At 36.4% G+C, this 26,669-nt stretch overlaps 1 protein-coding gene across 4 annotated transcripts in view; it reads left to right on the forward strand.

The window, feature by feature from the left end:
- The window catches only part of PARD3B (par-3 family cell polarity regulator beta), a 532,498-nt gene that overhangs the window by 169,518 nt on the left and 336,311 nt on the right, over positions 1–26,669 (forward strand). For all 4 annotated transcript variants that reach the window (XM_081937858.1, XM_081937859.1, XM_081937860.1 and 1 more), the window contains exons 6-10: positions 1,356–1,442; positions 5,683–5,808; positions 7,866–8,215; positions 10,652–10,791; positions 12,238–12,366. In XM_081937858.1, coding sequence (XP_081793984.1) covers positions 1,356–1,442; positions 5,683–5,808; positions 7,866–8,215; positions 10,652–10,791; positions 12,238–12,366 — 832 coding nt within the window. The remainder of the gene's footprint in view (positions 1–1,355; positions 1,443–5,682; positions 5,809–7,865; positions 8,216–10,651; positions 10,792–12,237; positions 12,367–26,669) is intronic.

A 26,669-nucleotide genomic window follows, 5' to 3' on the forward strand; every position in this document is an offset into this window, starting at 1 on the left:
GAAAGAACCCCTCTCTCAATGAAGAGTTGGTAATCGCCTGGAGCCAGCCTCGTGTCACCTCCCGGGAAGCCGAAACTAACTAAGAGGGACACTTGGTGAGAAGCTGGCAGGGAAGTTTGCAGATGGCATTCATTTTACGCTGTACCCCTTGTAATTACAAACTGGTTGCAAGTGTTTGAATTGTGATCACATTAGCATGGAATCTACAAAGGCCATAACTTCACATAACATTTTCCCAAAGGGAGAGATAATGTGACATTTTCTGATTAAGTAAATATATAATTTTTTCCAAAATTGCTAAATCACATATCTCTGAAATCCAGTCATTTATGTTATGATATTTTCCATTTCCCAAGGATTATTCTTTTTGCTATTATTATAGAACACAAAAAACCCATCTTTGTTCTGAACATGTTACATTCCATGTGATCAGTATCTAATTCACATGTATGTATGTATGCTGGTCTTGTTGTATTCGGGTCTGTATGCATGTATGTCTTTGTGGGTGTCTGTGTGCGTGTGTCTCTCTGTGTGTGTGTGTGTGTATACATACATACACACACACACACACACACACACAAATTTTGCTTTAAGGAAGGCATCCCTGAATTTAGGATGCACAACAGAAGGATGGTTAAACAGAAATATCTCATGTCTCTCCACTGTTGTATTCCTAATAGATCTAAGAATCTAATAGATCTAAAAAGAAAAGCTGAATAGATAAATACAGTCTAATTCATGTAGCACATTTTGCATTTGTAGCATATATCAATATGGGGTTTTCAATAAATCAAATTTGATTCATGGGGACAATTTGAATATTATTTCAATATGTGGATATCCAGTTTTGTTGTGCATAGGCTTTGTTGTTTTTTGTTTCAAGTCAGTGGGGCTTTGATTCCTAGTGATTGTCTGGGCTAGGCCTGCAGTTTTCTTGGCAAGATTTTTCAAAAGTGGTTTGGCACTTCTGCTTCCTTCTTAGGGGTGAGAAAGAGTGAGTGGCCCAAAGTCATCCAGCTGGCTTTGTGCCTAAGGTGGGACTAGAACTCATGGACTCCCAGTTTTTAGTGTAGATACCTTAACCACTGTACCACACTGGCTTTCATAGGCATATTTAGCAATTACCAGTATATTGAAGAGACTGTGTAATCTACCTCATAGAGTATACAGAACAAACTTTATGACCTAAGTATTAAAGGGATGGTCTTATGGAATTGCAAGTTGTTAATAGCCATTTATTTCAGGGATTGATAAAAGATACTGAGGTACAATAAGTGCCTATTACAAGGTCGAATAATCTTTCTGCTTGTCTTGCTTTCTTTTGAAGATAATTGATGCTTTTCCCTTTTTTTTAGTGGTGTGACAAGAATCGTAGAGATACCTGGGGAAGGAGGCCCACTAGGGATACATGTGGTACCATACTTTTCATCATTAAGTGGAAGGTAAGGGATTTCCATTATGGAGAAGCAAACTAGTAGAAAAAGTAATCAGATTTTTTTTTCAGATATCAGCACCAGTATATACTTAAAACAATGTACATACTGAATATCACAATCTTCTTATTCTGTTGAATAGCGAAGATTCCATTATATAAACCTGGAAGCATGCATTAAAATTAATGTTAAAACCAAGTTACAATTAGAAACCTGACCAAAGAGAAGCACCTTTAAAGATCTGTGATCTAGATGTTGAATTGTGAGTATGATTGCTGATTTTACCTTAATAAGGCTAATATGCATTCCCCAAACCATCTGTAGGTGGAGGATGGCCCAACTTCACAAAAGAGAGAGGTTGTCTCTCCTTATAGTGAAAAAGCCTAAGAAGGAGAACCTGACCTGATTTGCAGCTATACAGGTTGTTCATTGAGATAGCAAAATACTTACTAGAGAATTGTTGTGCAGTCTGTCAGATAGACCTCCAATATTGTAGTATTGTAGAATTGTAGTGCAGTCTGTCATATAGACCTCCAATATCCTCTACTGGTTATAGCCAATGACAAAAGACCATAACCAAAATTAGCAGTATTATATTCTGCACTTTTCAGCATAGATCATCTACCAAGGTGAGCATAGCTGAAAGGGTAATTTAAATAATCAAGATTATCACTAAATTCACATGCAACAGGATTACAAGGTGACAGTTCTTTTGATTTGCTTTCCAGGAAGTTTAAAATTTGAGACTGGTTTATTGTTGTTCAGATCCCTTGTATTATGGATAGGTTTTCTCTGTTTTGTCTCTTTCTTAGGAGGAACACATTCTCTTCCTGTTAAACCAACAGGAAGATGATCCCCTTACCATTAGGGCCAGTCTGGTATGAACAGCTTAAACAGCTAGGAAAGATAAGGACTAAAAAAGCAGACCATGGCTTTAATCTCTTTATACAATGTACTGACATGCCTGAGATTTACTATGCAGAATCCAATAGGCCAACTGATAGCTGAAGTTACACCTAGGTCGCATACCCCAACATGGGATTCAGATTGAGGTTGAGCTGATGAACTTCCTTTGTGAAGAGCTTTCTTTGCAATAGAATAGCAGTGGTTTGTCATGCCTTTTCCTGAAATAAACTTCCCAGTATATCCTACAACTTTGTCAATAACATAAAGTTTAAAAAGTCTTAGCCTTGATTTTTAATTAGACTATTTGGATCATTTGATAAAACCCAGAAAACTGCTATTATTTTCAAAATTTCCTCAATAATTTTGAACCCAAATTTATCATGGAGAGTACAACAAAATTGTAATAAAGGCATCCTTTTCATTATAACAACGATATAGCCAACATTTTAGTGGTGAATATTTCACATGAGGTATTTTAATATTGCTAATAAAACTTTAAAGGCAATCTATAGATAATCCAAAAAGCAAAATAAAAAGGTAGGCACATAAATAACTGTGATTCCAAAATGTAAGAAATCAGAGCAAATAAAAACATGTTCAGTCATGGCCTAAGTAGCAATGAGTATTATTAGCATAACAGTACTAAGGCTAGTTGTCTCCTTTGCATTAGCACTCCTGTGGCTGGATCTCCATCTTCTAGAAATAGGTGAAGCTTATTTTTGAGGAAAATAATTATCACATACGTAAACTGAACTTCTGCTTCACAACTATATCCAGTAGACTTTTAATGTTGTAAATCTGGATTTTCACTGGGTATGCTAACCATCTGGTATAGACTGGATATTTCTTTCTGCATCAACAATTTTACTGCTTGGGTCTGTCGCAATATCCCTGCATTTCAAAATGTTCTCATGTAAGTTAACTGGACTGATAAACTCAAAAAATCTGGAACTAGAAGAGGAAGAGGAAATCAGTAGGAATGTTAAGTGCATGTGGAAGTAATTTAGGCATTCATAAAGAAGACCACTTGCTTTTTTCATCCAGATTTCTTTAGGAACAATCCCCTATATCTTTTTGTGAATATTTACAAGTGACGGAAGGAAGCATAGTTTTAAATTAAAGCTTTTATCTAATAGTTGAAATTTCTAAGAGAAAAATAAGTTTTTCAAAGAATTTAAAGTAACATCATAGCCTTTCAGCATCACAGATAGATATTAAAACAAATATTTCTTTGTACATAGTTCAGAAAAGTTCCCCTAGCTATTAAGTGATTTGTATTGGCAGACATTATACTCATGCATCACTAAACAGATTCCCATTCAGAACAGTATTACTTCCTATGGGTAAAGATTCCTAATTTCTTCATTTTATTCTAAAATAATACACATTTGCTAATATACCCTATGTGCTCTTCTTGTCATACTCTGCAGGCCAAGCTTGGATGGGAGATTTTGCTTGGAGCAAGCAATCTTAGAGATTGCCAGACTCCAACAATGTAGGACTTTCAAAATGATCACTATGATCTTGAAGTACACCTGTAAACAAATGAATAATTAATGTGCTTCCCTACTTTATTACTACTGCATTGCACCTGCTAACAGGTCCCTGCATTTTTCATTTTTTTCAGTTTTAAGATGTAGAGTATATTACTGTCGTTCATCTATGAGATGAAGAGTGTTGAGTAACTATAGTCAATCAACAAGAGCCTCATCTTCTATCTCCTCCAGCAAAAATGAAGTCAAGGACATCTTGTGATTAAACACCAGTTTTTTTCCCCTTAGAAATCATACCTCTGTCCAGACCTGATTTTGGAATTTTCCCAACAGCCAACAGCCTAAATCCACAGCCACTTCATCTTGTTGGGATTGAATCTCAACCTACTTGTTCCCATCTACATCTTTACAATTTAAGACAGAGGGTCAAGATTTTCACCACAACTCCTGTATATCCTAGAAATAAAGATGCATAACTGAATATTATCAGCAAATATTATTGATTCCAAACTCAGGCCCATCACACAATTCCCCCCTAGCAACTTCATGTACAGTAATTATGAAATAGAGTTGTAGAGAAGATTGATTCCTGAGACATGGATTCAGCATCTCTATCTCAACATATGTTTAAAACTTAGGAAGAGAGAAATAATTTTAAATATATGCTGTATCTATAGCATTATGGCTACTTTAAAAACACATACTCACACGAACACACATATGTATACTCTGTGCATGTGTATGTATACTATATGTTTGTATATGTATTATATACCTCATGGGCATTCTATAAATGTATACAAAGATGTGATCAGTATGAAATCGAAATTAATTTTCAGACAATTATAATTATTATACATTCTTATAAATCTTTGCTACAAATAGAAATTATCTTTCAAGAAGATGCTGGCAGGCATTAAATCTTGAACTTTGTCTTGTATTAAATTGTACACCTGTTCTGAATGCATCACTAGAATTTTTTTTTATTCTTTTTGAAAGGTTTTCTTATATTGAAACATATTTCTGAATCAGATATTAGAATTTTTTTTGGGGGTATGTGTATTTCCAAACTTAAGTACATTTATATCATATCTTTTTAAAGTACCATAAGATAATAGGAAATATTTAGCTTTTAAACTTTTTTCCCAGGCCTTTCTATAGAATAACAAATTAAAAATAAATCTTGGAGCTGGGGAGGACGGGACTTTTGTGAGACCTTACATCTCTGAATCTAAGCAATCTTGATTCCACATCCCAGCCAAAATCCCAAATGAAGTAGGCCAGATACAATGTCATTCAGATAAATCTGGAGTTGTGAGGCCATTCCTATCTCTGTCACTTTAGCTGGAAAGTTTTGAGACTGACCAATAATTTTCAGGCTTTTAAAGCAAATAAAATATTCTTCTTGTCCATCTATCTTTAGGCAAAAGGGAATTCACAACCTATAAGGAAGACACTCCCACACCCACCCTCCTACCTACCTTCATCCAGCAGGAAGAAAGTTCACACTTCTCCAGATCTTCAAAATTAAGTGAAAAATTATCCCAACCAGGACAAACAAAATGTGCTACAATAACCTGCCCCAACACTGGCATCTTAGGCAAAGTGGACTCTTGCAGCTCCCCAGCATTCTGTATACAGTATAGAGATGATGCACAAAGTAGGAAGAAATTCATATCAGTTTATTTTGCACAGATGCAGTGAATTAAGTAAACACTCAATGGCCTGAAGGAGAAAGGAGAATCTGTAAAAACGATCTATTTTTTCAAAGAGCACAGAAGCAAATTTTGAATCACAATCCGGTACAGATGATTTAAAGTTCACGTAAATGTATTTTACATTTCCTCCAGGATTTTAGGACTCTTCATCCGTGGTATTGAGGAGAATAGCCGGTCTAAGCGGGATGGACTTTTCTGTGAAAATGAATGCATTGTGAAAATTAACAATATTGAACTTGCAGATAAAACCTTTGCACAGTAAGCTTTTCTTCATTTTCCTTATTTTTTCTTGGATTAAAAAAATCATGTTCACTGAAGATCAATCCAAAATTCCAAAAGTTAAACAATTGAACAAAATAATTTAGATATTTCTTTTTTCTCTTTATAGTGTAATAGCACTAATATTTTTCGAGTACCGATGTCCTGGAACAAAAGTATTATTTATTTATTTGTGTCCATCTTTATTATTTTTATGAATGACTCAAGGTGGCAAACATAATCAACCTAACTTTCCTGTTCTATTTTCTGCATAACAACTCTGTGAAGTGAGTTTGACTGAGAGAGGATGAATGGCCCAGACTCACTCATCTGGCTTTCATGGTTATTTCCTGTTGCTGTATACTCAAGTCTTTTTTCTTAATCTGAATATTTTACTAGTACTTTGTAATATTTCCTTAGTAATCAATCTAAAAACTTCAAAGATTGTTCATAATAAAGAATAATAAAACATCATTAATCCATCTTTTTAAAAACACAAAGAACTCAATTAGCAAACTCTTCATCAGTTTTATTTCATGAAAATTAGGTATTTATTTTTAAGACAGGTTTCCATTTTTTGTTCCAACAATATCCAAATTACTTGTATTTTTAAAAAAAACTAGTCTGTTTTATTATTCCTAAAGTTACAGGATGTCTGTTCATTTTTCATATGCAGTTATCTTAGTGGGAGTTTTAGACAAATTTTGTCCAACATACAGTATGTCTGTTGAAATTTGAATATATGTGTACACGTACAAGTACAGAATATATGTAATCAAAGCAATCTTAGAAGAGAGATTTTATAAATGACATACTGTATAACAATAAAGGTAAACATTTTCCCTGTCCAGCTGAGTCTGACTTTAGGGGGTGATGCTCATCCTTATTTTTTAGTTGAGGGAGCCAGCATTGTCAGAAGACATTTCCATGGTCATGTGGTCAGCATGACTATATGCCGAAGTACACGGAACGATGTTACCTTCCCACCAAAGTAGTATCTACCAGTATTTATCCACTCACATTTGCGTGCTTTTGAACTGCTAGGTTGGCAGGAGCTGGAGCAAATAACAGGAGCTCACCCCATCACATGATATTCAAGTCTCGAACTTGGGATATCAGCTTTCCAGCTGATAAGCTCAGTGTCTTTAACCGCTGAGCCGTCCTGCCTCCTGTAAATGACATAATAAGCACTATAAAGTGAATTTTCTTTTCTGATGATTTACTAAGATTCTATATATGTAGATAGTCATCATCTTACAACTGGCCATTTAACAGCAGTTTACAGTCATGGCAATCTTAGAATGGATCCTTTACATCTCATAAAGCACTTTCAGTTATTGGAAAGTATTATGTCCCTCTCCCTGGTCCATGACCACATTTTTTGTGCATGACAACCTGTTCAGGTTTACAACTGGATGCCAGATGCCTTGTGATCATGTGATTGCCATTTGCAATCTTCCCTCCTGGTTTCCCCAGAAAATAAATGGGATTCTGGGTAAAAAGCTTCCAATTAGATGGGATGTTGGCAGGGGTGGCTGCTACGGGTTCTTCCAGGTTCAGGAGAACCTATAATTAATGTTATGGCTGGTTCGGAGAACCTCCAAATTCCACCCCCCGACTCCACCCACCCTGTCCTGCCTCTCCCAGGAATCTCCACGCAGCCCATTTTGGATGTGAGGTGAGTGCAGGGCCCAAGCGGAGGCTAACCCCCCCCCCCCGGTGGTGCAGGAGGCCGACTAGGTCACACCCATCATATCCACGCCCCCCCTAGCAGCCGGGAAGAGAACCCATTGCATAGAAATTTTTGAACCCCACCCCTGTATGTTGGATTGAGGTCTGTTTCCTTTTGTGCAGGGAGGGAAAATCCTCCTGTGTGCTGGAGGAACAGACATGGCTAATGGACTAATGGACTATATATTTTATATTGGTGTTTTATTGGTTGTAAACCACCTAGAGTTACATCTAGGTAAGATGAACAGTATACGTGTTTAACAAATTAATTAATAAACAGTTACAATGCTTAATTGCTCAGACTATTTTATGTTTTTTTCCCCAAGAGCACAAGATCTTTTCCGCCAAGTAATGAAATCTCAGAACATCATCCTGGAAGTTGTCCCTTCATATGGCCGTGAACAATATGAAAAGTCAGTCATTGCACCATTGTACTCCCCAAATAAAGCTGAGCATATCTCCAAAGGAAAGTTTTCACCTGCAGCCCCCACAAAGCCAATGATGAAAGACCCAGATTTCTCTGAAGCAAACAATCTAGAGACTGGTACACATGCATCTTCCAAGAGTCCTAACTTCTCAAGAATTAATAGGAAGCCTCCATCACCATCTTTATCTCCATTGATGGGGTTTGGCAGCAAGAAAAATGCAAAGAAAATAAGGATTGATCTCAAAAAAGGTAATGGTTATGAGTTGTTAATGCTTTCCAAATATGATTTTTTTAGCATATGGTTGATATGTATGTATACATTTGACTTATTCATTGCAAAAGCAGCTGGCATGCTATTGGAAACAGAAACAAGTGAGCACTTATGCACGGGAGGCAGCTAGTAAATAATAGCTTCCATGTATCCAGGGGTATTTAAAAAACAGGTATGGTATCTGTATATAGCAGATGTTGCATTTAAAAATCTTTCCAGTTGGACTTCCTTTACTTTTTCAGTCAACAAAGATTACGTCTGCTGGAATGTTATAATAACATGAAATAATAACTTGATATCGCTGTACTGATAAGATTTTGTTGAATAATTTTCAGTATTCCATTGTACAACACTGGATGTTAAGGTTTTAAGAAGGCTTCCTATAGTTTCTACAGTGAACCAGTGTTTCCTGAAATCATATTACAGAACAGAATTAAGGGAATTTAGTTTGAAGTTTGAACACTGAATTATTGCAACAAGATATTTGCATGTTAAATTCAAAGCCACACATCTGTCAGATTAAAAAGGTCAACAATTTATTTCTTCTCAAAGCCCACTTGACAATGTTCCATGGAGGATTAGGGTAGTTTGTGGATAAGTCTGACACAGCTGACTATTTACTTAAACACTAAATGGTTTACCCATGGCTTGAAAGGCTCAGTTTCTACTTATTTCAATGTTTTTGACCATAAATACTCCCAGAAAGTAAAATAAAGAAATAATGCATAAACAAGCAATTAGAAAGATTTTATAGTGCACCTGTTTCCAAATTTTAAATCTTTGCACTTAAAATTATTCCACATTCCATAAAAATATATCATAGACTTACTCTGAGTACAGCTAGGAGCAAAACTGTTTAAGGAGGTGCCACATTCTTTTTCCTCTCTTTCTGTCCTTCTCTCTTATGCTTATGTATATGTTGTTACTAGGAGTTGGCTTCAAAGAACGCCTTGCAAAGTCTGTATGTACAAGTGACCATGAAAAACAATGTCAAGCTGTATTCCATAACATACTTCAGATATTTCAGATAAAACTGCCCCCAAAGTGTTTAAAATGGTTTTGTGTATGGAAATTAGGCTGGAGCTGTTAGGCTTCTGATGAACTCCTTTAATAAATTCTGTCTTTAAGTTTTTATCAAAGAAAGACTTCCTTTTTGGCTTTGTGTCTAAGTTCTTTGCTCTAAGCTACTCAGATCTAAAGCTAGCAAAGGTGCTTTAGATACAGTGTGGGCACAGCAGTTATACCTGTTGTTGCAATGGATTTACACAGTAGCTACCCTGTTTCTCCAAAAATAAGATCTCCCTGGATAATAAGCCCAATCGGGCATGTGCTAAAATAATCCCTCACCTGAAAATAAGGCCTCCCCCAAAATATTGCAACACAACAACAGCAGCCATGAGGTGACCATGCTCACTGCCTCCTGCACCTCAAAAATAATAAGACTTCCCTGAAAATAAGGCCAAGCGCTTATTTCGGGGGTCAAAAGAAAATAAGATCCTGTCTTATTTTCAGGGAAACATGGTACATGAGGCTCTTTTCAGTTATGGAAATGTTCATCCTGTGGTTGCCACTTCTGCAGTGTCTCCTAGACTCAAGCAAACAGTTTTTTGAGTCCACAAGGTTACCATTAAAGTCCAAGAGAAAGGAAAGCTCCTTTCAGGAGCCACGAATAGATACAGTGAGGGTGCCCACACCAGAGCTGAAGCATTTTGGTCCATTTGGACTTGAATACTGCACACTGTAATAATCATGTAAAAAATTGGTCAATTAGGTCCAGTGATTAATATATCAGGCTACAAACCAGTAGGCTATATGTTCTAATCCCGCCGTCAGCATGAAAGCCAAGTGGTTGATTTTGGGTCAGTCAGCCTGCCCCCCCTCCCTCCCTCTCCCTCTCTCTGTCTCCCTCTCTCCTTAATTCACCTCACATGAATGTTGTGGGGAAACTAGTAGTAGGAAGGAGTATTACGTATATTCACTGCCTTAATAAAAATGATAAAAGTGGGATGAAAGAAATCCCTATTCTTTATGCAGATTAGAAAATGCTTCCAGATACTTTTTTCTGTTCTTTTGACCTTTTCTAATGTAATATGCAACTAAAATTTTTGCTCGTTCATTGAGTTACTGCCTGCTTTACATAAGAACAATGTAGAGAATGGAAGTGGGCAAGCATATGTTAAAGAATTAATGTTGAATATGAAGAAATCAGATGAAAGAAACACTTTGTTGCTGCGCAGAAAAGCTGAACAGGGTGTCTTAATTCAGCACTAAAAGAAGGAAAGTATCCTACTATTCTTACCTAATTGAAAACAAACCCACTTTTAATATAAATATTAAATATTAAAGCTTTGGAGAACAGCCTTCTGTTAGTTGGTGGTTGCCTCATATTTACATATACTTCTTCTATTCTTTAGGACCTGAAGGACTAGGTTTTACAGTGGTCACCAGGGACTCCTCCATACACGGTCCTGGCCCTATATTTGTAAAGAATATTTTGCCTCGAGGTGCAGCAGTTAAAGATGGTCGTTTGCAGTCAGGAGACAGAATACTGGAGGTTGGAAATCTATTCCTCAGCACATATCTTACTATTAAATGAATTAAACACAGTATTTGGTGAGGGCCATTATATGATTCGATTGACACAAACTTGTTTAATGTAAAACATAGGCTCAAGTGAATTATAAAATGCTCATAATAACCAATTTATTTGCATTTTTGGAAATACAGTTTTACAAATATAACTGCTTACTGCATTTTTTAAAACCAAAACAAGGTTCTTGCCCTATTGCTCTGGATAATTGTTAGCTTCTATAATCTGAAGATGAGGTTAGATTTCTTGGATATTCAAAGCCTATGCTTACATTCATGATACTTTCCCATTTTTGCTTTTAATATTTGGCTGAGCAAAATTGGGAATTTGAAATTCAGAAGTAATAAATGCTCCCCAGATATTCCACCTCTAAGAGATGTAAAATTCCTCCTAAATAGGCTAACTTTAAAGTTCAAACAATTATGGTTTTCCAGATTCAGACATTTTGGATGATATTGATTATTTGGATCTATTGAAACTGATACAATTATTCTATAAAAGAAAACCTTTCCAACAATATTCAAACAGGTTTTGGGTATATTTGTTAAATATGTTTCTCGCAAAATGTAAAAAGAAGAATAAAGCAAGGACAAAACACGTTTCTCTCAATATACTTAGCATACTACAGCTAGAAATACCTTTCCTCAGTAGCAATTCACCATAACTTACTTTGCGAAGGTAAATAGATACTGTGTTTTCCCCAAAATAAGACCCAACTGGAAAATAAGCCCTAGCATGATTTTTCAGGATGCTCATAATTTAAGCCCTACCCCCAAAATAAGCCCCAGTTAAGATCATCAGCCCAATGGCTGCATTTAGGACTGTATTTCCCCCCAAATAAGACCTAATCAGAAAACAAGCTGTAATGTGTCTAAAATTAATATAAGACCCAATTTTATTTTTGGGGAAGGTAATCTGCAGTTCTGGATGAAGTGAAATCATATCTAAGTAGAATGACATTGTTGGAGAGAAGTCAAAATTAGAACTCAACATTCAAATTTAATCTTTGTGACAACATCTGGCTTGGGTGTGAAATATTTTGAAGTATGTCTTCTGTGATAGGCAAATTTAATGCTCCATTCTTACATCTTCGTCAGCATTTCCCTTGAGTTTCATCCAATGCAACCATAAGCAATATGCCTTCAATAGCCCTGTGCTTTCTTTCATTGGAGGATAGAGTGGGTCGAAGTGGTATTCTTGCAGGGAATATCAGTAGATATACTGAGATATAAATTATTCATGTAGAGATCACTGCTAAAGAAGGGAAGGAAATTTTGAAACATCTGCAAAATGGATGGGATTAGGTTTAGGCCTAATCCTCAATTTGATACTATGTGGATTAAATTGCTCGATACTTAACAATATATTGTTAACACTTTTTGCTAACTTGCTCATTTATGGTGTTCTTAGGTGAATGGTAGAGATATTACTGGCCGAACTCAAGAAGAACTTGTAGCTACTCTGAGAAGTACAAAGCAAGGAGAGATAGTTTCCCTGGTCATTGCTCGTCAGGAAGAAACCTTTCTGCCTCGAGAATTGGTAATGCTCTTTATAAAATAAAGTGTGTGGAAAAGTATCACTGTTTATTAAGTAGTTGAAAATGTTAATTTAATGAAGATTTTATGAGGTTACAAAATTGTTTGACAATCAGAATAAGAAGTTGGAATTCTCTTATCTAGATGAAGACACAAAATCAGTATTATGTACCGTAGTACTTCTAAAATTAGGAGGTTATATAAATTGATTATATTTAATGTTAAAAAGTATTTATTATTTTTTCCAAATGCTAGTTTGATCATTTTTGTCATTAGCAAGAGTGATTGCCTTTCATTCTGTTAACATGTAATGTAATTCAGCTTCCTCCTTGATAGATTTGTCCAGACACTTACTTAGTCCTCGATTTAAAACCATTTGTTTGGTGACTGTTCTAAGTTAAAATGGCTCTGAAAAAAGTGACTTATGACCATTTTTCACACTTATGACCATTGCAGCATTCCTATGCTGACGTGATCAAAATTCAGATGTTTGGCAACTGACTCATATTTATGATGGTTTCAGTGTCCCAGAGTCATATGATGAAACTTTGCAACATTATGACAAACAAAGTTAATAGAGAAAGCCAGATTCACTTCACAATCATGTTGCAGGGAAAGTTGTAAAATGGAGCAAAACTTATTTAAAACTTATTGTCTTACTTAACAACAGAAATTCTGGCCTCAATTGTGACCATAAGTTGAGGAGTACTGTAATACTACTTCCTTATACTACTCTTTCTTCAAAGACAACGAACAAACCTGGAAGTCAGTCTCATCTAGATAAAGATCTACACCATGCTTGGATGATGACTTCCGGTCCCCGAAGGCGACGGACGTTCGCGTCCGCTGCTCGTCTTCTCGGTGGGCTCCCTCTAAGCTTAGGGAGAGCACAGGGAGCCTTGGAGGGGCTCCCTGCCGTAGGGCGGCTTGTTGGGCCCCCTGGATCGGCCGCAGGGGGGTCTCCAGCTTCGCCCCAGGAGCCGGGGAGCATGGGGGGGTGCAACAGCGTGCCTTCGCCGAGCAGAACCTGGAAGGAAACAACTAATTGGATGTTACAGCTGAAATGCGGTGAAGTGGGAAGCTTCCCTCAATCTCCTTTTTAACTACTTAATTGATGAACAGCAGCCGTTCTTAAACTGTGTTTTCAATCCTTTGAAGTGTTAAGACTGGAGGGGGGAGATTTTTCACCCCCCCTCGGAAAAGTGCCAATTGGAAAATCCCTCTCTCTCGGAAGAGAGAGACAGAGGGAGTTAAAAGTTACTTTCTCTTCCTTTAAGCAATGGGAGGATGATTTCTTTCTACAATTGCAAAGGAGGACTGCTGAGTTGATTCTTTTAAACTATTTTATGGAAACTTTGGACGTTGCTTTCTGATCTCCTGTGAAGGCAGAGCCAAGATGGCCAACTTTCTCCTTCTTCTTGCACTTATGAATGAAGTTTCCCTTTTGAAAGAATTTCTGGCTTTGTATTATACCACACCCTAGAGATCTCCAGGAGCCTCTCCTTGCACGTATCTCCCTTGGATTTGGAACACTTGATTTATATCACCTGGCTTGGAGCTGTATAGAGACCAACGCTCTCCTCTGGACTTGCTTGCCTTATAACTTCTCCTGGTTGTGACTTCCCACAGACGCCATTTCTTTGTGCAGATTTATAGCTATCTCTGAACTTAATATGGGTCCTAAAAAATTTCCGCCTAGTCTTCGGCCCCAACATCATCTACGTCCAGCCCGGTCATCCAAAAGACACCACTGGCTTCATTTTTACTATGAAAATGAAGAACTATCCATTGAGCAAATATTCCAAACTATTATAAAGGGACAGGACGAACTGAAAAAACAACTGGCAGATTTAACTGATGAACTCAGAGAAACGCAACAACAAACAACACAAAATAAACAGAGAATAGGTGTACTGGAGGAGGGCATGACTGGGCTGAGGGAAGAGGTTAAGACAATCCAGAAGGGGAATGTAGAATTTGAAAATCATATGATAAAGGTGGAATTTGAGAGAATGTCTTTTTTTCTTAGATTTCAAAACTTGCCAGAAACAGAGAATGAAGATCTCAAGGAGATCATGACTACAATTTTAGCAGATTATAGTAAAAGAGTTAAACAACAGCTATGGTGGGATATTGATTTGATCTATAGATTAACTCAGCATACGCTAGAACACATAACGTGCCAAGGGAAATACATGTTAAATTTCTTAGAAAGACTACAAGAGATGAGGTCTTAGGAGCTCAAAGGGTGCGACCATTAAAATATAAAGACAAAGAAATAACCATTCTTAAACAGATTCCAAAGAAAGTAAGAGATAAGAGGAAAAAATATTCCTCTTTAGCAAAGAAATTATATAATAATGGAATCTGGTTTAGATGGTTATTGCCAGAAGGAATGCTGATTTTCTGGGAGGGCAGCAGAATTAGAATCAACACAGTTGTGGAGGCGGAGGCCTTTATTAAGGCCTCCTAGATGAAACGGGACAGTACACAAGATATGAAGGAGGGAGGGGCCACGGCTCTGCCAGAAGACAGGGGGGAGGATGCAACACTCAGAAGACTTAGGTCACAAAAATGAGTTGAAACATTATTGCAATTGTTGCTACAATGTAATTATTGGAAGTGATACAAAAGATGATTGAATGTAAAAACAAAAATCTGCCAATGTTTATTCAAATTTTGATGCCTTCTTTTTCTTTTTTGTAAAAGTTGAGAGATTTGGGGGGATTTCTACTTTCCGCATGATGTAGCTGTCAAAATTTTCTATACCTATTTACCCTTTTCCTCAAAATATTTGTAAAAATCAATAAAATTTTTACAACAACAACAACAACAACAACAACAACAACAACAACAATAATAATAATAATAATAATAATAATGATCTACACCATGCTTCTCACTGTTTCACATTATGATTTCCAGTGATGTGATTCTAAGGTGTGCATCCTACACTGCATTCAACCAATCATGTTCAGAAAGTTCAGTTCTACCCATTTACATTACATCACAATTTTAGTCTCCTTCATCTTCTTCCTTGTATATGCATAGCAAGGAACAAGGAAGCAATGAAGGAACAAAAATGAAAAACCATCCGTGTACCATTTCACCCTTCACTGAAGGGTGTACAATACATATCAAGTTGTACTGAATCTGAAGAATAGGGTAACCTGATATTTTAAAATGTAAGAATGTAATGTTTAAAATATTCCATAATTTCTCATATGTTACTTTGCCAATAATCTACCGCAAGACATTTAGAAATTGCCTTGCCTAAACAGTCCATAAAGTGACCAAAAAGTCTGTCACTAATTCAGAAGATTTTTTTCTGGAGTAACTGCAATCTCAGAAAAAATGTAAATCTCTTGATTTCCTCTTTGTTGTTACCCTTTGTTGCCTAAAAAAAGGTAGACATTCTACAGAGTGATTTAATATATGTGTGTGTATGTATGTATGTATGTATGTATGTATGCATGCATGCATGCATGCATGCATGCACGCATACATTTGTATCTTTTTAATTTTGTTAAGTCTAGACTGATAATTCCATTATCAATCTATCCTTTTTGATGGATTGATAATGGAGTTTGCTGGTTTGCCTGCTGAAATGCTAGATGTAAGCCAACTTTGAAATTTGAAAAACAATTTTATCTTGTATTTTATCTTGCAGTTTTCCTAGTTGGCAGCTTTATTTGGGTGAGCAGTATCTTTAGCGGTAGGTCCTCCCTCCACATAATGAATGTTCAACACTAAAAATAGTACAATACTATAATAAAATGAAACAGTTAAAATAAAAGCCAAACTTAAAGCTAATTAAAATAATTAACAATTAAAAGCTTGGCAAAAATGAAGCAGTTTTTTCATCTTCTCAATTACCGGAAGAGTCGTAGCCAAATACACCCCTTTCCAAAGTGTATTCCATAGCCTGAAGAGGACCCTTTCCTGTTAGTTCTCTTTAGGAGAACCTCTTCTGTTGATCTTTGTAACAAAGATCCCTACTCCCCCCCCCCACCCCCCGGCTCCTTTTTACAGAGTTTCAGAATAATCTACGAATGCCAGGAGGGAGGAAAAGCTAAGGCTAGTGGGCAATGTAGTTGAGCATTTTTTTTTTTTAACTGAAATGATAAATCCATTTAACGTCCCATAATGAACCTTGGTGGGTCACAACAACCAGTAAAACCTGCCAATATAAAACTAATCTGACCCTTTTCCACCAGGCACCAGACCACCCTTACTATGAACTCCTTGACTCAGCCCCAACCTAGGTCAAGGCTTAGGAGAGAGACATGCAAATTAGAAGTCTGCTATCAAATTACTGTTTTCTTTTCATCCCTCAGTCGTCTTTAGAGAAAAAGAGTACAAGGAATACTATCCCCTTGTTTCTAATCAGTCTTCAGAGTTTTTAGAAATTTACTTTTAACTAATCTTAATCAAGATTCGTTGAAAGTACGATCTTGATCAGTGGAAAAGTAACTTACTTCATTACATATACATTTGTGAATGTTCCTGGTGGTGGTTTCTATTGTGTGGAACACCTTTCTCATATTTTTGGATTATTTATTATTCTATTGTTTACAGGTACAATTTAAGATTCAGGTTCATCCAGATTTTTGCTTTTAAATATATTTAATTTTTTATTTTATCTCTCTCATCAATTTTAACGTATATGCTTTGTTTTATTTCATTTATTGTTCCCCTTTGTTCCTAAACTTGGGCAGTTCAGTTGTTATATAGGGATTGGATCATATTTAGATAATGTTTAGATTTGGATAGATATACAAGTAAATCAGTGGTGGGTTCCGGAATGGACCCGGTGTCACCCACATGAATGCATGCGGTACGCGCACACACTCACGTGGCATGCACATGCATTGTACTTGCCTGTGACGCTTCCTCAAGCCTCCGCAATGCTCCACCTGCTCAGCAGAGTATCGCGCAGGCACCATATGTGCCATGCGTGGAAGCGCCAAAGGCTTAAAGGACAGGTAAGGCATTCGGGTGGGCCCTCCGGAACACCATACCAGAACGGTACTCGGTGCTCCTGGCAGGCTCTGGTACGCCTGTACTGGGGCTTACCACCTGCAACCCACCACTGCAGTAAATATACATGGCACAAAACAATGGTTTACTATTTCAGACAGTTTTCCTGGGCAATGGGGAAGTCCAGCTGAATAGTGGTAAAATAAAAAGTAATAAGTATATTCACCATGATGGTTTCACCTGAACACATGATTGTTGACTTTGTAATTTTGCTCTCATGGTGCACTTGGCATAGATAGTGGGGTTGTACTGAAAAAAATATTTGGGAGGCTAACTACTTATCTGTAATTGATGTATATTTACTACTACTTAGTTATAAATAGTAAGTCCTCTGCTTCACTGTTGCATTTTAAAGCATTCTAGGAAACTGCATTTTTATATGAGCAAGCAAAGGCATTTAGAATCATAGTTATATTTATAATTTCTGGGTGTACATCCATGAATTAAGGATTAATTATCTTTCATGATGACAAGTTGCTCCTCACTGGCTTAATTGCAATCTCAAAAGGCAGGGACACTGGATAGTTTCAATCTGGCCTTCAGTTAAATTGCTTTTTATTTCTTTCAAAGAGTGATGCACAGGTGTTAGGCCTCATAATAATGAAGATATTTTAATTCTAATACAATATAAAATATAGCTCTGTTTACTCATTCTACAGCTATATAACAGAACACATTTAATGACCTATAAGCCGAAAAAAGGCTCAATTGCTTAAGCATATTGCAACATACTTTAAATCTGCTGATATCTGAAACTAGGATAGTTGACATTGTGTGCTAAAATGTTAGTAGTAGTCTTGATTTTCATTTTAAATATAGTATTGTCTATTATTTTTGCTATCATAAAGCAAGTATATATTTTACAGGCAGAAAATACGTGGGAGGAATAATACTTTTTTTTTTTTTTGCTTTGAGTAGTCTTCTGGGCAGTAGGATAATTTAGTCTAGATAGTATGTTCAGGGGAGAAAGTCTGGAAAATAAAGGGCATAATATAGGCTGACTGAGCCTTTACTTCAGCCACAGCCCTGGGGTCACCAGGGCTGAGTGTCTCTATGTAGGGTGGCCAAAGGAGCATTGATTGAGGAAGAAATAGGTGAGTGGGGGGTGTTGAGGTGTCCCTGTGATCGTAAGTGTCCTTCCAGTTGTAAATGAGATGGGTCCGCATTTTGTTCTCATGGTCCTTGGGGTGCTGCAGGGCGCGGGTTGTAAGTCCTTTCGTTCAGCACCATCATACGTTCAAACGGTCATTGAATGAATGGCCATAAATCTAGGAGTATCTACTGATTACAGTCTTATTAGCTAATAAGCTAATAATGAGTATTAGTGACCCTCCAGATGTTCCTGAGATAAATCAATCAGCATTCACCATTTACACTGCTAGGTTGATTTGCTAACAGTTACAATTCAGCAACATTTAAAGAGTTACAGTTGTCCAGTCTGCTCTGCAAATAACTTTTGCAATCTTCCATCCCTGTTTTAAGGATTTATTTTTTAAAGATTATATTTATATGTAGATAATATAGTCTTGGGAATATTGCATACACAAAAGACAAAGATATTGCCCCATTTTAACAAATATGTAAGTATTTATCATATATAACATTATTTAGTGCACCGGCATAGTTTCTTTTAGGCTAATAATGTATTTCAAGATTAATACTTTGTGATTCCTTTGCATTTTCACTAGCCACTTCCCTCTTTTTGTCCTTGAAACAATCTTGATGAGCCATAGCTCATGTAGATATACACCTACATGTAGTCCTCACTAACTGACCACTCTTCAGAGAATGTTCAAAGTTGTGATGAACACTGAAAAATTGGGATTCATGACCAGTCCTTAAAATTCTGGCCAATGCAGCAACCCTTTCCCCCTGATTGTAATTCTTGGCAACTTGCTCTTACTTAAAACATTTGCAGCATCCTGTGGTCACATAATTGTCATTTTTCACCTTCCCATAAGCACAGACAATGGGGAAGTCAGTAAAGGTCACAAGTTGCTTTGGTTAGTCCCCCTGACTTTCGAGCGCTTGGGCTGCACTGTTCACTTCCCACTGTTCCTGGGCTTCATTGCGTCTCACGATCCACTTCTGACTTTCCTCTGCTAATGCTGTGCCATCTGTACCTCAGCCTCCTTATACTTCCACTCTGCAGTGCCATCCATCCCCTCGTCTTTGGCTGCTCATACCCCGCCACACCATTCACACCCAGCCTTTGTCTGCTCATGTCATACCAAACACCCTCTGTGTCAGGCCTGCAGTTATATTCCTTTTTAGGATATTTGGCTTGCCACACTCTCTATTATTTCATTATGCTCTTTCATTAGTGTAGTAATTGAGAGGGGAAATAGCAAGGAGTAGAATTGTGGATTGTGTTGTTGTCATTCCTTTCTAGAAGCCCAAGGTCATCTCTTGTCTCTGCACCTCTGTACCTGATTGGAACCAGCTGGGTGGAGATGCCAGTGTGGCCAAAGAAGATTGCACCATGTGGTGGATTTATGGACATGGGGATAAGATCATGAACTTTCAACTGGGTGGAATCCGAGGAAGCTTTTAGATTTGGGATTCCACAGTTTGTTGCCAACATGTCTGTCTTATTAAATTGGAACTTTAATGATAGCTCTGCCTTGGACTCTGATTTAATTCTGCATGATATTTGGAACATTGACATTCTGGCCTTTTGGCATTTGCACCCTGCCACACTATCCATCCCCCAGCTTTCCTGTGCTTGTGCTCTGCTGTACCATCCCTCTTTGTCCTCCTGTGCTCTAATGTGGCTTACATCAGGTCTTTCAAGCTCTCTCCTGGCCTCCCCCAACTCCTACAGTGTCCTTTCCCATCCCCTTGCAGCATTTCCACAGTATTGCTGTTCTCTTTACCTTTCCACTTAACAGCCCATAATTCCTTTAGTTACAATGGCTGTTGGGAATACTGGGGTGGTTGTTGTTAAGGAATGTGGTCAATAATGTCACACTTTATGATATCATTTAGAAATAGTAATGCCAGACCCAATTGTCATCATAACCTGGGTACTACCTGTATAAATAAAATAGGGCTATCATAGCTGGACTGCAAAAATCCAAATAACCTTTAGATGGCAACAAAGGTATACAGAAAACCTTAACTCTTTTTTTGTTCTCATTGTTATAGCCTAGATCTGGGAAACTTAAATAAAGATACTTCCTGTGTCAAATTGGATCTGCTTTAGCATAATTTTGGGGGAAACGTCTGAACATAAAATAAGTTTTGTGAAACTTATTTTCTGCGGAGCAAAGGATAATGATTGTTGATTGTATTAAACGATAGGTCTTACTTAAATACAAGTTCAGCAAACACACATATCAAATTGCTATATGAAATGTAAGAGCAGTGAAACCCAGATTATTATTTCAGAATGCTTGGAAAGGACTCTGAGAATCCAAAAACTCCTTTGCAAAGGAGATCAGCAAAATAAAATTGGTATCAATCACAAACTTTCCACTTATTATCCACTTAGCCAAATGTTACCATAATGCGTGCCAGCTATTGACAATGTAACAGCTGGGGTTAGTAGTGGGTTCCAAAATTCAGTATTATTTTAATTTGCTTAATTATCAGACACTACAAATTTCCTTGTAATTAATATATTTTATAAAATGCATTTGGTTTTTCAGCTACATAATAAATACAAAGTTGACTTCTCTGAAAATAATTTAAAGATTATGAGGATGGGTAAAGAACAGTTTGATATTAACCTGATAATATTAACCTGATATATTTCTGCTTTTAAAAAAAAGAAGAATAATGAAGAAATATTCAACTGTTCCACTCAAATCAGTTTGATTATCATTTCCAAGAAAGATTGATTATGAGCCTACTTTAAAAAAAATCAGTTTAAGTATTGTTTCTATTCTTGCTCCAAAGAAAGTAAGACTCTTTTAGTAAAAACTATCAAGTTTAATGCAGCTGTATAAATGTCCTAAGCAATATTAGTGTGAAAGAAGCCTTTGTTTTAATGATGGTTATATTTATCATTGCATTCCTATCCCATCTTTTCTCCTGGGAACTCAAGGCAGCATTCATTTTAATCCCCGCTACAACAGTCCTGTGAGAATGATTGGGTGAAGGGAGAGGATCCAGTCCAGAAACATTTATTGAACTTTGTAGACAAATGGGAATATAAACCCAGATTATACATTCATGCATACCCATAGTAGTGTGAATGAATAATAATATTCACCTATATTTGGTTTCGCTTTCATATACATTAATATCCTTTTAATATGTGGAGCAGCTTTCAAAGCATAAGTTTCATTGTAAGATTAGGGTTTTTTAAATCCTGAAAAGGATTAAGATTTTTCCATTTAAGGAGAATAAGTAATTATGTAGGTTCTCAACTGCAATAGACACTGGAGTTCTCTGGCAATTTCAAATTATGCATCTACGATGCAAAGTTTAATAAAACTGTCGATACTGTGTATACAATTTCTTATATTTTTTTAATTGATATACTTGCACATATGTATGTGAAATGCCAAGGAGATATTTTCCAAAGAGGTACCATAAGCAACATGCTTGTACAGTGGAATAGTTGGTAAGGTGGGCTAAAGAAGCTATGAGAGAGATAAGGAAATGTGGTTTGCACCCTTAGTTCTGTTCCTCACCTCCTGGAGCAGACCTTCCTGTCACTTGCTGCTTTTCCCATCTACCACGTCTTACTCATATTGCCTCCGAGAGATCAAGGAGTGGCTTTGCAACAAGTGGTAGGAACTTAACATCAGCTTGAATACACCAGCCAAATCTTTCCCCTTTGCCTCACTTTCCTCTTTCCTTCTGATATAAGGGTACAACATTTTCTAACCCTTTGCTGAGCTTCAGGTAGAAAAAATACATAATATCTGACATTTTCCCATCATTTTCTAAGTTTTAAGGGATGGAACAGTACAAAGCAATGTCAACTCAGTACTTAGTATTTATGCTTACAATGTACTAAAGAATACAAAGGGGTATAATCTGAAAGTGTTTATGGCTGTGCCTGATAGAATGGACTGTGTGGTTTGAGTAGATATACAATCAGTGGGCAGAAGATCATTGGTTCCTCTTAAACAGAGGCTCCTTAGAAGGTAGAATATTGTCAATTCCTGAAAGTACTGTGTGAACAGAACCCAAATTAAATGAACAGATTGATTCTAGACCCAATCTGTTGGGTCTAAACACAAGGCATATACATTGTACACAGTATGAGAATCAAAAGGAGAAATTCAGTTTTTATAGAGCCAAATCATGCACCCAGGAAAGGCTTAGGAAATAAATGGCTGCAATGCTTTACCTTTCTTGCAGATTAGACACCCCTAAACATGTTTCTCCCTTAAAATATACCTTTGGGGGAGGGTTGAATTAATGTGGATTTCTGCTGCTCTAGACTCAGTAAACAACTTGCCAGCCTGATGGAGTCTTTAAAGACGATGAAGCTCATTCTGAAGTGATTCAATGGGAAGGATTTCAGTTTTGCTTTTTTTGTTGAACACCTGATAGAGTTTTAGGTTTGGGGCACCATCAAGTCTTCTGTTGGGATAATAGCCTTTGGCAAGGCAGGTTCTCTCAGTAATCCACTTCTTAGATTTGTTGTTTAGGTAAAATGAGATCAATCTTTCTCTACTGCTTAAGCAGCAAAGATACCCACAGCATCATAATTGCTTTTTAAAGACCTTGTTAAATGACTGCCTCGCTGGTGACAGCACCTGGACTCAGGAACTAAAGTGGGGGTGGGATTGGCACTGATTAATACTTGAATGGCAGATCTCCCGAGTATACTAGACCCCTGGGCTAGGCTAGGAAGTCCAAAAACACCTTAGAGGAAGGCAAGGACAACTTCTGTTGTCAGAAAACTGAATATATTTTTCCCCTGAAACCAACAGGTGTTGTTTCACTATGGGGTTTGACTTAAAAAAATTTATCTGAGACATATGGGTGTCAGAGAAAGAGGACTAGGTCATTTTTCTCCCTCCCGTCTTTGAGTTCATCTTGGCTCCTGGAAAATGCTTGGACTAGTACCTGCAATTGTCTTGCCAAGGTTTTTTGAAAATGTTTTTTCTTGCTTGGCTCCTAGGACTGAGAGAGAGGGACTTGCCCAATTGGCTTCATGCTTAAGACAGGACTGAAACTCACACAGCCTCCCAGTTTCTAATATAGGGCTTTTGACCACTACACCAAAGCACTGCTATCTCAACATCAGTTATTACTAATAAATTAATAAACCAATAAGCATATGAATGTTTTGCTTTTACAATATTCATGATATAATACTTCCCTTTATGAAGAGAGGATTATTTGGTGGAAAGAAAAGAATCAGATTCATTTCTTTATGTGTTGCAGCACCTAGTCTAGATTGGAGCGCCTTGACGCTACCGTAATTTCGAGAGAAGACACATTGGATAATCAGAATCAGATCCATTCTACCAACATTATCGTATTAAATTCATGAAACATTTTACAAATACCACCAAATTGTTTCTGGGTGGTCAACATTTTAAATGAAAATCCAGAAATATGATAGTATGGTGAACTTAAGAGCAAAAATTTATTTCTCAATATTTATCTAAGCTAATGGTTATCATGGATTCAATATCCTGCTTGTTTGAATCACATGTTTTTCCTTTGGAAAAGAATACCAAGGGAGTGTGAATTCATAAGCCTTTGAAAATGATACGTTTTAAAGTCCATTGCCTTTTGCTCTCAGATCTGAATGGCACCCAGGGGAAAATGTTTCTCTTATCAGAGCCCAGCAGTCAGGCAAGAGGGCAGGCAGCACACATTCAAGAGGCCATGGTTGTGTGTGCTGGTCAAGGACATCTAACAGTTAGTAAAAAGTCTCTGGCTGTGTTAAATAGATGATGTTTCCTTCCTGGCTTTGTGAAGGCTTTTTTGGCCCCCAGAACAATAAAGATAACTAAGGTAGCCCTTCTGTCAAGGGAGATGTGCATTAGATTACTGTAAATTCACAGACAGTAATGCAGTGGTCAATGAGTGTTGGTATTCTTAGATTAAATAACAAGATTTAATTAAAAAGTGATCTCAGGGGAGAAAGAAGCTTTAGATAGTATTGATCATACATTAAAATCATCTGGAGAGAGAAGGATTTATGTGACAGAGAATATGTTTCATTTCATTTTTAAATAATGGATAGCAAAGACCAGATGTACATTTTGCTGGGACAGAAACTAAGGATTTCTAACGTAATGCATTGTAAGTTAGTTTCACATCCCTGCCCTCCAACGATTGTGTTAACAAAATTAGCAGAGTTAGGAGTCATACTAATTCCAAATAGACTATAGCTTCTGTTAAATAAAAATGGTCATGTCATCTGCTGGTGCACAAAGTTTCTTGAGCTGTTTAAGAAGAAAACTTGGAGAAAAGGAAAATAAGTAGATCACCATCCCTGACAAAAATCTGTTTTGACTTACTATTACAAAAATGGTATAGAGCTAGGGAGGAAAAGTGAATTATTTATTTATTATTTGGGAACTATTTACAGTTGTCTGATTTGAATCTATGGCAATCTCATAGAATTCTAGAAGCTTTCTTAGCCTAAATCAAACAACAGTTGAAAGAAAATGTTTTTAAAAATTGAGATTCAACACTGTGCTCTTTTCTGTGGCTATTTCTATTTCATAAAAATATTTCTAACAAATTGTTTGTAAAAACAAAATAATAATAAATCTTAACTATGGGATGTTTTCATTTTCAAAGTATACAGAACAGTTTACAGTAAAAGAGCGTGGTAGGTATGTGTCTTACTTATAGCTTGTCAAAAAGATGGGAATCCAGATAATATACGAATTTATCAAACCAGAATTGTGTTTTAAGAGAGCGTGGGAGAGGTGAATTAAAGATCTGTACTTAGAAATTCAGAAAACAGATTTTTGTTTCTAATGCTAGGAAGAGGTAGTGTATACAATTGTATTAATTAATTGTTAATTAATACAATTGTATTGTAAGAGGTAGGTGTATAATTTTATTGGTAGTGATAACTGGTCATCATTTGATTTCTTAATCTTTTAAGGAAAATATTTCCTCATAAATCTGTTCTTTGTATGAATCAGTATTATTTATACAGAAATTTTATTTGCATTGCTTTAATAAATTATTGATGCATTGACAGATTGCAGCCAGTACAAATAATAAAAGTATTTATTAGAGTTTTGATTTACTGGCATGTGTAAAATCACATTATATTTAAATTCAAAAAATCTTATTCTGCAATCCATTCAAGTCCAGTTGTCAAGTTTAATATATCCTGAATGTAATAAGGGATTGCATTTTTACAACTACAATTATTTGCAGTGTTTTTGGACAGCAGAATTGTCAGGTAATGACAAATAGTATAAAATGGATGGAGAAAATATTCTTGGAAATATATTTGCAAATCTTCTTGCCTAATGAGATGAAGTCCAAACCACTAGTAAATGAGGTATTTCACATGGTATATCAGTAAACTTGCTTAGTGTTTTCCAGCATATTTTTATAGTATGCTTATATCATCTAGCATGATTATATTGCTTTAGTGCTTTCTGAAAACTCATTTATTTTATGTTACTTTGGTCAGAATGTATTTATATGTTGTATTGGTATTGTATTACTTCAGTTTTCTTTTGTGCCTCTTCTGATACATATTTATTTGCAGTCAGCAGTATGAAATGTTGAAAGAAAAATAGATGAGGTAGAATGGAGAATGACAATATGAGCCATTGTGTTCCAAATGTTTGGGACATACCATGTTGGTTACCAAGTAAAACAATAATAAAATATTCACTACACATAAGTGAATATTAAATATTCTTCATGGTTTCTGTGATTCATGCATATGGTTCTCTATGTAGTAGTTATATTTGTAACTTTTAAATAAAACTTGATGTTGTCAACCAGTACCCCATATGACATTTAAAAAGTTACTTCTAATTGATTCTATCTCTAAAGAGTTAAATCCCTTGATAGAAGAAAGTCATTTTGCAGTCATGAGTGTCTTGGTAATGGATCCTCATCTGTTTTAGTCTTGATCATCTGATTATTGCTGGATTTTAGAAGTAGACATTCCAAATCTTACTCTTTGGCTTCTCAGCACTGCTCTGCTCAAAAGAAAGAGGTGAATAAACCCTTTGTTCCGCTCCTTCATTTCTAGCTTTTTGCTGCCTTTCAGCATCTAAACCTAGCATATTATAAAAATCAATTTGAAAGTTCTATGATTAAGAAAATGTCCTTGACAATAGAAATCATTATTTACTATATCTGTAC

The sequence above is a fragment of the Natrix helvetica genome, assembly GCF_964273705.1.
Source record: "Natrix helvetica genome assembly, chromosome: 1".
Lineage (NCBI taxonomy): Eukaryota > Metazoa > Chordata > Lepidosauria > Squamata > Natricidae > Natrix > Natrix helvetica.